This window comes from Crocuta crocuta, unplaced genomic scaffold, assembly GCF_008692635.1.
Source record: "Crocuta crocuta isolate KB4526 unplaced genomic scaffold, BGI_CrCroc_1.0 scaffold64, whole genome shotgun sequence".
Taxonomy (NCBI): Eukaryota; Metazoa; Chordata; class Mammalia; order Carnivora; family Hyaenidae; genus Crocuta; species Crocuta crocuta.
Window position 1 is genome coordinate 1,994,236 of NW_027530640.1, and position 18,590 is coordinate 2,012,825.

Consider the following 18,590-nt stretch of genomic DNA (forward strand, 5'->3'; position numbering starts at 1 on the left):
CAAAGGCCTGGAAGAGTATGGTTTGTTTAAAAAAAAAAAACAAAAAAAACAAGACACCTATAAATATTTCTATATGACTGGAGCATAAAGTAGCAAGAAATTTAAAATTAAACAGAGAAAAAAGGGTCAAATCAGGAAAGGTACTGTTTGCTGTTAAATTGTGATCTTAATCTAGATGAGAATTGGGCGCTAGAATATGATAAGATTGGTGCCTAAAGAAATAACCTAACCACATTGTAGAGAATGGATCTGAGGGATCACAGGTAGAGAGGGAGACCATTTAGAAGGTTGTAGCTATTCTGGGAAAGGGGTGGTGGCATACATTCAGACAGTGACCAGTGGGCCTGGAGAGGTGTGGTAAACTAGAGAGATTTTTTTTTAAATGTTGAATGAGTGGACTTGATTATTGGGATTATGGGAAATTAGAGAAAGAGAAAGGATGATTGCAGGTTTATATACAGAATTCTCAGTGGCATTCACTTGAAATAGCAACACAGGACAATTTACTTTGGGATGTCTCATTTAAGGACCTGGAGGTATATCCCAGTAGAGCTGGTCAGGAAGTAGTTGATAATACTGCTCTGGGGTTTAGGAGAGCATATGATTGAAAAAAGTCATCGGGATGTGTGTTGTTAAAGCAGTACAAGCGAAATAGGCTTTGGCATATTTAAATAAGAAGAACCTTGAGAGATACCTATAGTTGTTCATGTTAGGTTAGGTTGTAACTGTTCTTCTACAGTAGTATCCAGGACATCAGGAAGTGTAAAATCTGAGAAGGACTGAAACTTAAATTGGCATTGACCTTCTCTGTATAGGCCAAAGAGATGGAGGAAAGTAAGGGCTGTAAGAAGGCAGGCAATATAACTATTAGGAATTCCTCTTTTTACGTTACCTAATTTGTTAGCATGTTTTAAAAAAAATTTTTTTAATGGTTTTATTCATTTTTGAAAGACAGAGACCAAGTGCAAGCAAGGGAGGGGCAGAGAGAGGAGACACAGAATCCGAAGCATCAGCACAGAGCCTGATGCAGGGCTGGAACCCATAAACCATGAGATCATGACCTGAGCCAGAGTCAGATGGATGCTTAACCACCTGAGCTATCCAGGCACCCCAGCATGTTTTTAATGTCACTGATATTAAACCACAAATATTTTTACTTGAAGAGTGGGAAGAGTGTGTGTGTTTTTGGACAACTACCTGAAAGTTTATTCATCTCTTAGGCAGTCATAAAAGATCGTTTTCAAAAGCATGAGTTTGCAAATCATAGTAAATACAAAATATATTTCTTTTAAAAATCTGGATGGAACTGCTTTGACATACTATGATTATTATTATTTGGCTGTTAGCAATTTCATTTTAGACTTGTTGAGCCTATATTAAATACAGCATTATTAATTTGATCATATTTTTGATATCTTGAGATACTTAAATGATACCTCAGTAGTACATAGTTATTGATTCCTTAGGCCTCCCTATTCATTCCATAGTCATTTACTGAACTTCATGTAAGGCAGTGTCATGTCTCTGAAATGTTTTAAAAAGAACTAAAGAGTTTACCTGAGTAGCTAATATGGTTCATTACATTTATAATTCTCTTTTTTCTAGGAACATTCCATACTTATGATAGATGAAATCAATGATATCCGAATTATTGGAGCCATTACAGTGGTAATCCTTCTAGGTATCTCGGTAGCTGGAATGGAGTGGGAAGCAAAAGTAAGTATGACATCATTGGAATATCTGTACATATTTAATAAATGAACTTTCACTTTTGTTTAGGGACCACTGTAAAATGTGGTAATACATTTAGATTTTGAAGATTCCTTAGTGGCCATTTTCAGAGAAATTTATGTGTCAGGTTATCTTCTGTCTGACAAGGAATGTTTGGAGATAACAATTAGTCCAGCATCCACTTAAACACAGTACTTTCTAACTTTTGACTTCCTATCTTCCCTCCCTTCTTTTTTTTTTTTTTTTTTTCCTCTGAGAGAGAGAAAGATAGCATGAGCAGGACAGGGTCAGAGAGAGAGGGAGACACAGAATCTGAAGCAGGCTCCAGGCTCTGAGCTAGCTGTCAGCACAGAGACTGACATGGGGCTCAAACCCACAAACTGTGAGATCATGACCTGAGCCGACGTCGGATGCTTAACTGACTGAGCCACCCAGATGTCCCCCTTCCCCTAATCTTAATTTATATCCTTTAGAATCACTCAGGTCAATATGTTAGGGAGCCCATATTAAATTCTTGGCTTTGTAATTTATTTAAAAGGTCAATTTTGAAAATAAACACGGGCAGTAAACTTCAAGTTAGTGCCATAAGAGATCAGAGAAATTAATCTTGTCTCCTGGCTATTGAACTCTCAGAAATCCCGGCTACCTAAGCCAGAACCACTGTTACTGGGAAGAATTGGTGAAGTCACATGTTAATGTGTAGGCAGGGCACCTGGAATTATTTCTGTATTTTTGAGAGGACATTCTTCAGCACAGCTCTCCTTTCCTGACTAATGCACATCCACACAGATGCTGTTGAGGATCTCCAAGTCTTTTCTAGATTTCTTCATGTTTCCTTTTATTAATTGTGTAAGATCACACATCTGTGCTATATGTGAGCAATGATAATGTTTACCAGATCAAAAATTAGGAAAGTTGGAAAGAATAAGGGTTATTTTAAAAAAAAATCATTAGTATGAAATTAAATCATTTACTTAACATGTTTAACCAGTTGACTTTACTGAAAATAATAGAATTTCATACTAACTGGGACATCATTCTCATTTAAGCAGTTTCTCTTCTCACAGATGACATAGGTTTTCTGGAGTATCTGCTCAACTTTATTGGGAGGTTAAGAGTAGAGCAGGAGAGGTAGGGGGCAAAATAGTAAAGGGAGTCAAATGTATAAAATTCCAGTTCTAAATAAATGTTACAGGGATATCATGTCCTGCATGGTGACTATAGTTAACACTACTGCATATTTGAAAGTTTCTTTTTTAAAAGAGTAGATCTTAAAAGTTCTCATCACAAGAAAAGACAAATTTTTAACTATGTATGGTCATGAATATTAACTAGACTTATTGTGATGATCATTTCACAATTATATGTGTATAAATACTGAATCATTACATGGTACACCAGAAACTAAAACATTGCTACACATCAATTATGTCTCACGAAAACAAAACAAAAAGAGTGCAGAAGGAGGATGGTAGTTCTCATAGATTATTCCCCCAGTTCCATTACTACTTAGATCCTCCTCCTGGATATTGTCTTCTTTCCATACTTTTCCTTCTATTTTTCCTATAGCTGTCACACATTCACTATTGCCTTTGGACTTGGTGTAAAACTTGTGTTTGTAGCAGATATGTTCCCCATGTCAATATTGTACTTAAGGTGGAGGGGGTGGTAAATAACCACAAAGGATGAAAAGGCTGCAGTATTGTGGAATTTATAGTGCTTTTTGGTTTACAGGGGCCATGCACATCTTTAATTCATTTCGGAAATTTGTGGGCTGTTTCTACTTTTGCTATCCATTTTCTTCCTAGCGTATTGAACATTTTCAAGTAGTTCTTCAAAGGCTGTTCATTTAATAAAAGTTTATTGAGGGTTGCCTGGGTGGCCCAGTTGGTTAAGTGTCTGACTTCATCTCAGGTCATGATCTCGCAGTTCATGAGTTCAAGCCCCACTGTGACCTGTGTGCTGACAGCTTGGAGCCTGGAGCAATGCTTTGGATTCTGTGTCTCCTCCTCTCTGCCCCTCCCCTGCTTATGCGCTCTCTGTTGCTCCCTCACGCTCTCTTGCCTTCTCTCTCTCTCAAAAAAGATTTTTTTTTTTTTTAAATTATAAAGTAAAAGTTTATTGAGCACCTGCTTTGTGCTAAGCACTGTTTGAGGCACTGGGGAAACAAGACCAAAATCCTTTCCCTCATGGAAGTTATATGGTGGTAAAACTGAATCAGTGTATAGACATGAGAGAGTTGATTTTGATTTTTAATGTTTAAAATTTCTAGGCTCAGATTGTTCTTTTGGTGATTCTACTACTTGCTATTGCTGATTTCGTCATAGGAACATTCATCCCGTTGGACAGCAAGAAGCCCAAAGGTTTCTTTGGTTATAAGTGTAAGTAAAAAAGATAGAATTTTTTTAAAGGTGCTTATTACAACATTCTGTTAGTAAGTAACATTAGTATATTTTAGATTCTTTGCAATAGAATTGATTTTGGTATAGTCACTTACACTAATTGACAGTCCAATTTAGTAGTGTCTCCTTTACATATGTTACAGAGTAAAATACCACTATTATTTAACCTTTTTGCTTTTCATTAGTAGCAAAAAAAGATGACAGAATGTAGAAGAATCAGAGCTACTGAGGAAAGATGCTTTTGTTTTCTATAATTTGGGGACTTTGTACCTGTAATGGTAACTTTTGTTTTCACATGCCTTTTTCATTCTTCTGTTTGTGTTTGAACACAACAGTCTCAAAGTGCCTAAACCTGTGAAAGAAATCCTCATATCTTGGTGTAATTGCAACTTAAGTTTTTCTACAGTAGACAGTAGAATTGTGAGGCAGTAGAATTTGTAAGAATTTTCCATGGTTTTCACCTCCATAACCCTTTCCATTTTGCATCTGATTGTCACTGCTAGTGAAATGTACTTGCCATTTGTTATTTCCCAAAGTGTCTCTGTATTGCCCCCTCCACCTGCACTCCCCACCTACTGGATCAACCGAACCCCTCTCCACAGGGTAAAATGGAGCAGGAAACAGTAGTTGCATCAGCATCGGAGAGACTTACCACTTAGAGTATTAGAGAGACTTGTCTTCAGTTGACCGAAACTCCTGGTTTTACAGCCCTAGAAGAGACCTAGCTTTTATCCACCAGAATTGTAGAACCCAGAGGTGCTCCCACAGACCTGTGAAAAGATACAGAATGTACATTACTCCGTTTCTTCCTTTACAAAGTCTTACTGCGAACAAAAATCAGCCAGCCCAAACTGGAAACTAGACACCTAGCTGGTCTACAGTCTGGTGTAAGCTCACTGATAACCATGTACAGACCTTAGATCATTTGTGAGTAGCACTGGTTAGGCTTCTATCAGACACTGACTTAGTTGGCTGGGTGGTTTTCTGATAGGAATCATTCCAAGGATTTTACCTGAGCCAGTGACACCCATCCATTATTTGTGCCTGTTGGTCCTAGGTGATAGTGTAATACCTGTTTTTATTACTGGTATTCATGCCTGCTTCAAAACTGGGCTTTAAGTTCTATATTTCTACATTGAGGGAACAGGTGACTACTAGGAATGCCAGAAGTGAAGGTTAGTGGCATCACTTAGGTAGTTCCTTTTCTGTATTTTATGCTCTCACAAATCGTGACATTTATTTTAATTACAAGTGTTTTTTTACTTAAGTTTTTAGGATATAAAAATTTTTTGAACATTTCTTTTTGCAACTTTATTTCTAAAAGAGAGGTTAAAAATTATAGTGGATGATTACTTCTAAAAATATTCCTAGTAATTATATATTTTCTTTTTGTGACTTAGGTTGACTTCAGAATAGCTACAAATAGCTGTTGGGCCACATTTTTCATTTCCTCATCTTTCAGATCCTTGGCAACTTTACAAAAGTATTGCATAGTTATCTAGTGTAATAATAAATAATGTATAAGTAGCATTTCTGGATCTGTCTCAGTCTGAAGTAAATAAATCTAAATATATTTTAGAATGTGCCCTTTTTTTTCTTGGTGATTTGCGGTCTGTCACTCATTTTACTAAGGTAGTGAGATAACAGATGGCTCCAATTTTGGACCTGGCGCTTGGCAGATACTCAGATACTAGACGGATGGGCAGAAGTTTAAATGACAGTTAATGGGTTATTTCAGTGTCAGGGCCCATCATAATAGATGAAAACAGTAGGAATAGTTACAGCCTTGATTATTGTTAGAATGGAAAGGGACTTTACTTAGTTTGTTTTAGCTAAAATTCTGTGGAAGCCTGATGAGTTGTTCAGCATCAAAAAATAAACAGGACAGCACTAGGAAACAGAGAAAGGTATACAGGTAGTATGTAGGTTGAATGTAAGAAAAAAATGGTTCCATGTTAGGATGATGTTTTTCTACCTCCTTTCTTGTTTCCTTGACCCCCCAGACATGGAGAAGTTTATCCATGCTTTGATTTACATTTGGACTAGTGATGATAATCAAGTTAGAGGTACTTGAAACATATTTAGTAAGGTATGCAGAATAGTAGGCATAAGCCAGGTCAAATCATCATTTTGATTATAAAATGTTCCCTCATATTAGAAAAGAAGAATGCCAGACTTCAACTAGGAAGTGTTTAAGAATTTACCAGTGACTTGAACTGAAGAAGAATGAGGGCTCATGTTTACGTACCACTCACACTTGACCCAAATTATAATGGTGCAATCTGCTCTCCATTAATTGCCAAAGACATTTTGTTCTCCACAGCTGAAATATTTAATGAGAACTTTGGACCGGATTTTCGGGAGGAAGAGACTTTCTTTTCTGTATTTGCCATCTTTTTTCCTGCCGCAACTGGGATTCTTGCTGGAGCAAATATCTCAGGTGATCTTGCGGTAAGTATCACAAAGTACCTTTGTATAAAAAATAGTATATGTGTATTTATTTATTTATTTTTTAAAGTAGACTTAAAATTTTTTTCTTGCCTTCTAGGATCCCCAGTCAGCCATACCCAAAGGAACACTCTTAGCCATTTTAATAACTACCGTGGTTTACATAGGAATTGCAGTATCTGTAGGTAAATAACCATATAGTTCTTTATGTGTTTCAGAAATTTCATCATGTACATACTTGAAGTATTTATTTCCATGACATTTATATCTTTAACTTTTAAATTTGGAAATATTTAAAAAAAAGATTTAGAGTTACATATTTTAATTCAGAAAGAGTTTTAAGTAAAGTAGTAATGATTTTATAGGCATTAGCTAAACAACAGATGCTCTCTTTTTTCTCTAAGATTTTTTTTAAAGTAAGTTAGAAAATTATGTAAAGTCTTATTTGCAAACTCTTAAATTTCACTGAACTACAATTTATAGAAAATATAATTCATTAGTGTAGAAATAAATGCATTTAACTTTGTGGTCTTTATAAAATTTTTAAAAATTTTGTTTATGGTTATTTTATATTTGCATGTTAATATTACTGTATATGAAGAATGTTTCAAGACATTTAAACAACATTTGGCATTTTCTACCATAAAAAATGATTTTGGTAAACCGGATATACTGGATCAAATGAAAAGCATTGCTAAACTCTTATTAAATTGAATGAAAATGGTTTTAAACCTTTTATTACATTCATGGAATCATGGCATTTTAGAACTTGTAAGGACTTAAGTGGTCAGCCAGTCTCTAAATCACTGTTGTGCACAAGACTGGATGAAAGCTTAGAGATCTCACTACCAAGGATAATTAACACTTGATTTAAAGAATTTTTTTCTTTTTTTAAAAATTTTTTTTTATAGTTTATTTATTTTGAGACAGAAACAGAGCATGAGTGGGGGAGGGGCAGAGAGAGAGGGAGACACAGAATCTGAAACAGGCTCCAGGCTCTGAGCTGTCAGCACAGAGCCTGATGCGGGGCTCGAACCCACGACCTGTGAGATCTGACCTGAGCCGAAGTCGGACGCTTAACTGACTGAGCCGCCCAGGCACCCCTAAAGAATGTTTTCCTCGGCAAAAAGAGATTTTGTTTTGTTTTATAATGAATTCTTTAAAGGATATTAGTAAAGGAGATTCATTAACTAAAGCATCCTAATCCAGAAAAAAAAGTAAATATCGATTTACCTATAATTTACATGTAGATAAATTGAATTGAGTTCATTACACTTTCACAAAAGTGAAAAGTGAGTTTTCTTTACCCAGAAAACATATATTCTTGAATTGTAAGCATTGTTTTAATGCCTAGACTCAAGTTTTCCAGTTAAATGTCTGAAGCATATTACAAGAATAAAGCTTAGTTTAATACCAGTCTAAAGAATCAAACTCCAGAATCATAGAACACAGAATAAAAGGTTTTCATAGTATTGCAGTAAGAAAATTTTCTTAAATGTGCATTTATTTTTGAGAGAGCATGAGTGGGGAAGGGGCAGAGAGTGAGGGAGGCAGAGAATCTGAAGCAGTCTCTGTGCTGTTAGCACAAAACCTGATGTGGAGCTCGCTCCCATGAACCATGAGATCATGACTTGAGCTGAAGTTGGGCACTCAACTGTCTGAGCCACCCACACACCCCAAGAAAATTGTATTTTTGTCACATACTCAGTGATTTGTTGTGGAGTAATGACAGAACTCTTTCTACAAACTCTCCTGCTAATTTGCCTAAATGTAATTTTGAAACTTCATTAAACAAGAATTGGAAATGACAATAATATTATCATGGTGGGCTAAATTCACATTTAGTAAAGGAGCTGGATTTCATATATTCTTTCAAGTCTATATATATGTAAATCTCTAAAAATTCATTTAGAAAAAAGAATTATATATATAAGCTTAGCAAAATGTTTGTGTTCCCCTAAAAGTTATGGCCCAAGAAAATTTAGTTTTAATTTAAAGAAGGATATAACTGATTACGTTTCAAGTTGAAAAATAGTTATAGCACAGAAATGTTTTCTGTTGGTACCTGACTCCCTAATGCTGTTGACCGTCATACTCCTTTCATTCTGTCCACATTAGCCCATGGAGTGTCCATTCTCCCTGACAGTCAGGAGCAAGACCAGCCTACATGAGTGGTGGTGTAACTCGTTCAAAGTAATGGAACCTTTTTTCACCCTATCACTTCCATGTAGAACATGAGACTGAAACACTTAAAAGCATAGCTGCTTTCGGGTAGACAGGGCTCTCTTCTCCTCTCACGCAGATAGTTTCACAAGTACCTTGAGGGAAAGATGGTTCTTGCAAACACTGCTCCGAGAGTTAGATGAAGAAATTGAGGACAAAAAGGACTTGATGTTGGCTATCTAATCATTAATATGTTCTCCTTTTCAAACTTAATTTTCTGTTTGTTGTTTACTTTGGGCTACAGTGTTTATTGTTTTTACTTCCTATATGATGTGACGGGAGTTTTAATGTGTTTCAAAAGTAAAAATATATGAAGTCAAAGGAATGGTAATTACCAACAGTTACACATCATATGTTCTAATTAATTAAATGCTTTTTATCAATAAAATTTTAAATGTCATAATAGAAGTTTTCAATTTTGCACAAAAGCAGAGAGCTTTTTCTAATGAACGATCACCAAGTTTAAATGAAGTTATCAAGAATTAACAGTGTACAATTAATCTTGTTTCACGTATACCCATTTATTCTGCCTCATGAGTTATTTTTAATCAATCTCCAATAATCGTGTCTTTTCTTAATATCAGGGTAGACTTACTTGAGCCAGAAGTTTAAATGGAATTATAATTCATTGATATTCAAATTGCTTTCCTTCACAGAAGATTGATATTACCTGAGGTGTGATCTTTGTGATGTTTCACATATGAAATAGTTGGAGCAAGAAAACATTTCTGCCATTTGGATTTCTTTCAACACAATGTGTTTATATTTGCTTAAGGACACCTAAGCCAAATAGGTGTAGAAATAGTTTTGCTCATTACCATTTTCCACAACTATATGTGCAGGGTTTTTAAGCATGTGTTTGCGAAATACTAGGTTTTTTTTTTAAATATTTTTATTTATTTTTGAGAGAGAGATAGAGACAGCATGAGCAGGGGAAGGTCAGAGAGAGAGGGAGACACAGAATCTGAAACAGGCTCCAGGCTCTGAGCTAGCTGTCAGCACAGAACCCGATGCGGGGCTCGAACCCACGAACCGTGAGATCATCACCTGAGCCGAAGTTGGACGCTCAACTGACTGAGCCACCCAGGCGCCCCGTGAAATACTAGTTTTTAATAAGGTTTTGTTTCACTAAAATATTGGAGATCATGATGCTTTTTAAATTCTGGGCCAGGTAAATCTATCTAAACTATAAACGCTGAAATGTGAATGCTGAAAATGTCAGTACTGTTAAGAAGTGTATATTCAGTACCATAACTGCTTTATGGATATATGTAATTTTGAAATGAATATAAATTTGAGCTATCTTACTTGTTCTTATTGTCCCTTGCACTTCAGGTTCTTGTGTTGTTCGAGATGCCACGGGGAACGTAAATGACACCATTGTAACAGAGCTAACAAACTGTACTTCTGCAGCCTGTAAATTAAACTTCGACTTTTCATCCTGTGAAACTAGCCCTTGTTCCTATGGCCTAATGAACAATTTCCAGGTGAGCATCATATTTATATTATTCAGACGTTTATCTAGAGGTCGGACTGCTATCATATTTGGACATTCAAAGTCCAGCACTAACTTAGAAGGGAAGGCTCTTGTTATTTTCTACCCAGATAGCTGTTAGAAAAATCTATAGATAACTAATTGGAGACATAGAAAAATTACTAAAGGGTTAAATCTGACGCTCTTTAAGAGCAAAAGGGCTCACAAGGGTAACACTTACATATTAGAGTATAATGTATAGTATGTATATATAGTGTATAGTTTCAGAAAACAAGGATGCATCTTACACATGGTCATATTTGCTGGGTCTATTTCTACATTCTCTACTGTGTTCTATCCATATACCAGTACCATACATTCTTGATTAGTTATATCGTAAGTCTTATGGTCAAGTAGATTGATTTCTCCCACTTTATCCTTTTTCCAAATTGTTTCAGTTATTTTAGTTCTTTTTGCTTTTCCATAAAAATTCTAGAACAATTTTGTGTTTATCTGAAAAAAAAGTCTTGCTAGGATTTTGATAGGAACTGTTTTAAACTTGTTTATCAATTTAGGGACAATGACATGTTCACTGTATTGAGTGTTTGAATCCATAAACACAGTATGTTTCTCCATTTATTTAGGTCTTCTTTGGTTGCTCTCATCAGCTTTGTGTAGTTTTCAGAATACATATCTTCTATGTGTGTTGTAGATTTACACAAGTATTTAATGTTTATTTTGAGTTTTTTAAATCTGTACTTGAAGTGAATTTGGTTTTCTAATTAGAGATGTTTTCATAATTGCTTTATATATAAATTCCCTTTTAAAAAACACTGATGATGGTCAATAGTGTTATTTAGTTAGGTAAGGCCCATATAGTCATACTGTGCTAAACTACCATTGAACAACAGAATTAAATTGTTGTTACTGTTGTTTACTTACTTTTGAGAGGGGGAGAGATCATGGGAGAGCGTAGAGAGAATCCAAAGCAGGCTCCGCATTGTCAGCAAAGAGCCTGACATGGGGCTTGAACTCATGAACTGTGAGATCGTGACCTGAGACGAAATGAAGAGTCAGATGTTTAACTGACTGAGCCACCCAGGCACCCCCAGAATTAAGTTCTTAATGGATGCTTGAAAGTTTGTGACCTTTTAAAACATATGAACTGTATAAAAGATAATACTACTTGTCCAGTACTTGGAAGATACCAGTGCTTCTTCCTTTTACTATTACCTCTACAAGGTTCTAAAAGGAAAATGAAATTTTTGTAAAATTTGTATTTACAAACAGAAGATTATACTAAATCAAAGGAAAAAGTAAAAATTTTGTTCCCTGGTGTTTTTATAGTTTAGTGTACTTACAGTAAAGAGAATAATTGAGGATTTATAATTTAATATTTTAGGACAGTATAAATTTCATGTAGAAGAGTGAAATTTTAGAGTAAAATTTTGTAACGTTTTAATAGAAATTTTTTTGTAGTTTCAGCAATTGTCTACATTTTCAGTGGTTATAAATATTGAACCCAATTATATAACAAAAGTTTGTTTTTTTCTAGTCACAAGACTAGGCATAGTCGTAGGCATGAAAGAAAGTATTCATACCCAGCTAATGATCCAGGCCAATTCTGACATTGATATTGTGTATGAAAGGCACAAATGTTGATCTCTGCCCAGTGACTGAAAACGCCAATCAGATTTCTGTGTTGTTGGCCTTAAAATACAAAAGTGTGTTGTCTTTATCAAGTCTAGTATAGACTCAGTAAAGCAAAGAACAGCTTGGTTTATGTAAAGCTGCTTTGCTAATATAACTAAATAAATCTTTAAATTTTTTTTAAATGCTTTGCAGAGTGAAACAAAACGAAAAATAAAATCCTGTAAAAGTACAAACTCATTTTCATTTAGAGAATGAAGAATGGTCCACAGACCATAACTAAGGAGCATGTAATTTGGAGTCTGATCGTGAAATCCACCCAAAGTCACACTTGATAATGTCATTGTGCATGTCTTTGACTATTCATATTTCAGGAGGAAAAGTGATTTGGGCCACCTTACTTGTCCTAAATTTTTAATTTTACATATATGTTTCTACATTTTATGTCTTCTGAAACCACTGACTCACCATTGCTTAGTAAACAAAGTGTGAGCCTCTTTGCTGTCAGTCACAACCCTTCATAACCAGGCTTATGTCCCAGTGCCTTTCATCTACACTGAACCCAATGGTTGCATATTTGTGTAAATGTACATATACATGCACACATACTTACCCTAGTCTCTTCCCTTTTTTTGGGGGGGTGCTTCACTGCTTAGAATGCACTTGGTTTTTTTTTTTTTTCTTTTTATATGTACAAGTCTGCTTGCATTAAAGGAGACCCAGTTCCACGAAGATTTTCTTGAACCTCACATCACCAACACATACACACACATTTCCCCTATTTAAAATCTTATCATTTGTTTTACTTGCCACTCTTCTACCTTTTACTAGACTTTTGTCTTTTTTTCTCTTACTAGAGAGAAGACCTTTATTTTTGTCATCTTTGTGTCCATCATGGACAACACTGACGTTACCATTATGTACATTCATTATCATTATCCTTGCTATTGATATTGTATCCTAAAATGATGGTAAATGCAGAAGTTGTTGAGTAAATATATGACTAGAAAATAGGAAACTTAGCAAATCCTAGAAGCATAGTGTTTCTAGATGCTAAGCATGGAATATTATTTACCTCAATTCAGATGTGGTGGAAGAAGAGAAAAAGTGATTTTTTTCCACAAAACAGCACAGATGAAAGGTTATGGTTATATGTAATATTTGTGGTGTCTGTTTTGCCTTAATCCAGCAGTGTATCATATTCTCTGTTCTTTGCTTTTTTCCTTTATCTCCTGTCTTTGCACTTATCTTTGAGATCATTATGGACAGGCACACAACTTTGGATTTGAAAAGTGTATATAGCAGAAATCAAGTCTGTTCATTTTTACCTTGGTCCATCTTACCTGTCCTTTATAATCTCCTTCCCCAAAGGCAGAAGTGGCAGTGCCCATCTAGTATTAATGACCATGAAACACAGTGATTGTGAAACACATACGGCATGTATCTAACTACCAAATTGTGACTGGGCTGAATAGAAAATCATCTTTTCAAGTTTTTTCCCCCTCCATGAAATGCTTAGAGAGGTCAATGCTGATATTTTTTGAACCACTTGAATGTATTCTTCATTTTTAATACTAAGTCTTTTGAAAGGGAAAGATACTTAGGTGAAACATGGTGGAACGATCAACACATGAAACCAGATGTATACGTTACAGCCAGGGATTGTGCCTGTAGCTAACTTTACATCTGGTTTAAAGTATAAAATTACAGTCAAGGATGAAATAGTCACAAACACCTCAAAACCGTATTTCCTTGTCTCCTTCTTAGTTGGCATAGTCTTGGTCAATGTAAGTGAAAAGTAAATCTCTACTAAGGAAGAAATGAATCTAAGTGATGATCGTCATTCACTCCTGATAGAATTTTTAATGGATGGGTCAGGTGAACAGTACCTGAATCCTTCAGACAACTTTTCCTCCTCAGTTTTGTTTTTTTCCCCAGTTTTCAAAGATGTGGAAGGAACAGTGCAATGAATACCTGTATACCTACCTCTTCACATAAATTTGCCAGATGTTTATATTTTACTCCATGCTTTTACCTTTGTATATATGTACATTCTTTTTGTTCTCAAAGATAGAGAATAAATTATATACATCATAAAATGCCCATCAGTTTGAACTGTTTGAAATACTCTATATGAGCACAGCATACTTTTCCCACTTCAGGAAGTCATTGTTGTTGAAGTACAATTACCTAAATATATATTCCATCTTCATTTTCCCCACCTGATCCAGTAATGTCCCTGACTGCTATTTTTCTTAGATCCAAGATCCAATCTATGTTACGTATGGCATTTAGTCACCATGTTGTTTTAAAATCATTTAATCTAGGAGTTTCCAGCATGCCTGTTTTAATCTTTCAGGGTGTTGCTGTTTTAAAGGCTACAGGCTCATTCCTTTGTGTTTTGCCCCTCAGTTTGGATTTATCTGGTTGTCTTCCCATGATCTAAATGATCAATCTATTTTTTTTTAAAACTTCATTAGGGAAATATTTCAACACATACAAGGATAGAGAAAATAGTGTAATGTACTTTATCAGCTTTTATCAATCGCCCATGTTTGGCTGACTTTGTTTAATTTATAACTTCCTACTTCCCACATTATTTAAAGACAGATCATAGACTTACATCCTTTCAAGGAGAAATATTTCCACATTAGGCTCCAAATGTTGAGGTCTCTTTTTAAAAAGAAAAAAACATAACCACAATGCCAATCTCATAGAAAGGAAGAAAGGAAAGAAGGAAGGAAGGAAGGGGGAGGGAGGGAAAGAAAAGAGAAAAAAACAACCTGAGAGAGAGAAGAAAGAAAGAAAGAAAGAGAGAGAGAAAGAAAGGAAGAAAGAAAGAAGAAAGAAAAACAGCCTTCTTGATAGAAGTGCATTGCACCATCTTGAAATAATCTTGCCAGAAAACTTGTACTTGATTCTGATGCACTGTCTAGATCTGTCAGTTCACTAGAAATACAGAGGTGAGAGCAATGGGTTAGATAACACAAGTTGGAGGTGCAGTTGGCAAAATCCACAGAGGCTTCTACAAGAGAATGGCTTAAAAATAATAAAATGTAAAGGAAAACAGTGAACGTGCAGATTGAAAAAGACTTAAGAGAAATATTCAACCAAATGTAATGAGTGGTCTTTTTGTGGATCCTCATTTAAACAAACTATTTACAAAGGCAAGAAAAGATAGACAACTTGGGGAATATGAATGGTGATAGGCTATTTGGTGATGTTAAGGAAATACTTGTTAACCTGTGCCAGTGGCATTGTAGTTACAGTTTTTAAAAGTTTGTACCGATTAGAGGTACATACTGACACATTTATTTATTAAGTGATGTTTGGGGTTTGATTCACAATGATGTGAGATTGGTCCCAAGCTGACCATTATTGAAAGTAGGTGATATGAACTTGGTGGTTCATATGCTATTCTGTCTGCCATGTGTCTGAAATTTTACCAAATATAAAGATGCAAGGTGAGGGCTACTGGTTAATCAGTTTTAGGAATTTGTAATGCACATAACCGTTACTGTTTGTTATTATCATATTCCCCTGATGCTAGTCTCCTTCATTAGCATAATAAAGATGTATAGTATTTTGTTCTTTCTTGAATTGTTAGTAAGACTTAATTTTCCCTTTCTGTTACTTTTTAAAGGTAATGAGCATGGTGTCAGGATTTGCACCATTAATTTCTGCAGGTATCTTTTCAGCCACTCTTTCTTCTGCATTAGCGTCCCTTGTGAGTGCTCCCAAAATATTTCAGGTAGGTATTTTCATATTACAAGCTTTATTGAAAGGGAAGTTACAGGAATAAATTTCACTTTAGGATTCTTAACTTTGCAAATCTTTCGTTTGCCTTTATATATGTATGATATATATATATATGCACACATCTCAAGATAGGTATGTTTAATTTTGTGAACATTTCTATTTATATAAACATGAGTGCATTTGCCTACTGTGAGGATATAGTCCTTGAATTGTCTTTCTGCAAATGGTGATGGATTTTTGTTTTTCCAGTATACTCTCATTGCACAAATTTGTATAGTGTCTTACTAAGAGTAAGGAATGCAGTCCAAGAATAAATCAAAAGAATTAAAAAGACCTTGTGCACCTTAGCATGATGACAGCCTGTATGTTTTATGAACGTTTGAATGCCTACTATATGCCACACATTGTGTTAGCTACTCAGGGTATAAAGATGAATGAGGCACATGTTATATCCCTTCAATGAACATTAGGTAAACAGCTAACACTAAATAGGAAATACTTTTTATTACTGATCCAACCAATGAAATATTGACTTTGCAGCCTTATTCTTGATATTATAGTTGTAGCCAGTGAGTAGAGTCAATGTAGAATATATTTCTTAAAACGATTTTTAGTAAAATTTTAGGAAAAGCGGTTAACTTTTATAATTAGGATTTTTATCTGTTTTAAGTCTAGGATTCAGACTTTTTTCCCTTGATATAGGTCACACCTATGTCATACTCTTCAAGTTTTCAGATTTCTTTTATTTATATGCCTACTTCTCTGACATATTTCTTCATAAAAGAATTTCACCATGACAGTAGGATAAGGTAGATAAAAACTTGAGTGTTATTTTCTACCAGCTACCTTTTGATACTTGAAATGTTTGATCTACTTTATAGTTTGTAGGTAAAGCAGTGTGACACAGTGGGAAGAAAGAGGACCAAGAAGTAGAAAACTTGTGTTCTAATTCTGAGTAACTTATTATAACTGTACGGAAGTCTGTGTGTCTAACTTCATTATATTTCTTCTCATATTTGCCTTTCTTCACTAGGCTCTATGTAAGGACAACATCTACCCAGCTTTCCAGATGTTTGCTAAAGGTTATGGGAAAAATAATGAACCTCTTCGTGGCTACATCTTAACATTCTTAATTGCCCTTGGATTCATCTTAATTGGTTAGTCATACAAATGATGTGCTAATACAGATTTTGGAACATTTATAGTATGAGCTCTAAACATTGAATTATAAACAAAACCTTACTTTGCCTAGTAAACTAAGTTAGTTGTTTTTTTTTTTTTTATGAAATGAAAATGTACATAGAAAATACTGCAAATAATAGTGTTCAATACATGCTTGGAAAAATTACTGCCATCAGAGGGAACTCCTAGGTTCTTGTCCCTGGAACAAATAAAATGATAGCATACAGAAAAGAATTTCAGTGCTCTTCCTGAAGGTAGAGGCTTCCCTGAGCTAATTTTGGGCACTTTTGCCTCTGATCACAAGTAAAGTAAGTGAGTCTGCCACTGCTAAAGATGACAGTGAACTTCTATTAGAAGTCTGAATTAGACCACCGATTATGGAAACTAATTCTAACGTAATGCTGCTTGGTATCTATTTGGTATGGCTATTTTTGGAGAATAAATCAGTGATGTTGAGTAAAGTTTCTTACAGTCCAATAGTTGTCTTTAGTAGTATATATCCTAAAGAAACTTGCATATATGCCCACAGAACCATATCCAAAGATATTTTTAGTGTCGTTCTTTATAATAGAAAATGAAAGCAACTTAAATACCTATTAACAGAAGAATGAAACTGCAGACTAATATTGAGGAGTAAATATAATGAATAAGTTTTATCTTCTTATATCAGAATATAACAGAATGTATCGTGTATCAGAATCTCAAATTAATAAATGTAACCAACCAAATTACAAAAAGATAAATACGGTATTTGTCTCACTTTGGAAATACCCAAAACAGTACTGCATAAAACTTGTGGGCTATATATGTGTTTAGTAAAACTATATAATTTCACTGGAAAAATATACCCACTTTGGAAGAATGAGGTATAAAGGGTTCAACTACGGACCCAGGGGTCAATTTCTGAAAAGTGAAGTATACAAAGTATATATTGCAAAATGCAAGTGTTCATTAAATCTTAAGTGTGGGTATAGGGGTATTCCTTACACTATCATCTAAAGGTTTAAAATGTTACATAATATGTAACTTTTATAATGTTTATGAAGTATATAACATATGCCTCATGTTTCTTTTGCAGCTGAACTGAATGTTATTGCTCCGATTATCTCTAACTTCTTCCTTGCATCCTATGCTTTGATCAATTTTTCAGTGTTCCATGCATCACTTGCAAAGTCTCCAGGTGATTTTACATTTTCTTAAAGTTCTGTAAATGTGTTAATGTCTTTGATTTTAGAGAAAATAAAACTTCAACACATTTTAAAAGATGGTATTGTGAGTGATTAGCCCATTAATGCCCAGTCAACCTTTACAGTAGAGTCAAGTTAAGGGAGTCTTCAGAGGTCTCTTTATCGTGAAGTTGACTGGTAGTGTACTGTTCCTTGTCTTGGAAGTATTTAAGATAGTGTTAATCTCAAATTCTGACCAATACTATGAAAGAATTATTTTCTCCCAGTTTTATTGTTTATTCTAAGAACATGGTTATGATACAGCCTACCTGTCCAGAAAAAGATTTTTAACACAGTAAGTTCTGTGGAGTTGTGTTGTAAAGGGTCTCTAGGAACTGAAAAACTGCCCCATTTGCTTTCAGTGAGGGCTTTTTGTTATAAATCATAACAACAGTTGGACATCAGGGAAGGAATTGAAGGAACAAAAGCACTTTTCCTTGTAAGGACCTAAAAGCCCTCGGAACAGGGAAGATAAAATGTAGAACATGGGACACA

The 18,590-nt window shown here is 34.9% G+C and overlaps 1 protein-coding gene across 1 annotated transcript in view; it reads left to right on the forward strand.

The window, feature by feature from the left end:
- SLC12A2 (solute carrier family 12 member 2) overlaps positions 1 to 18,590 on the forward strand; it is a gene marked incomplete at its 5' end in the record, with an annotated part of 96,953 nt that overhangs the window by 41,091 nt on the left and 37,272 nt on the right. The window contains 8 exon segments of the mRNA XM_077768863.1: positions 1,606 to 1,716; positions 4,004 to 4,112; positions 6,457 to 6,584; positions 6,682 to 6,766; positions 10,140 to 10,291; positions 15,572 to 15,679; positions 16,721 to 16,844; positions 17,948 to 18,049. Coding sequence (XP_077624989.1) covers positions 1,606 to 1,716; positions 4,004 to 4,112; positions 6,457 to 6,584; positions 6,682 to 6,766; positions 10,140 to 10,291; positions 15,572 to 15,679; positions 16,721 to 16,844; positions 17,948 to 18,049 — 919 coding nt within the window.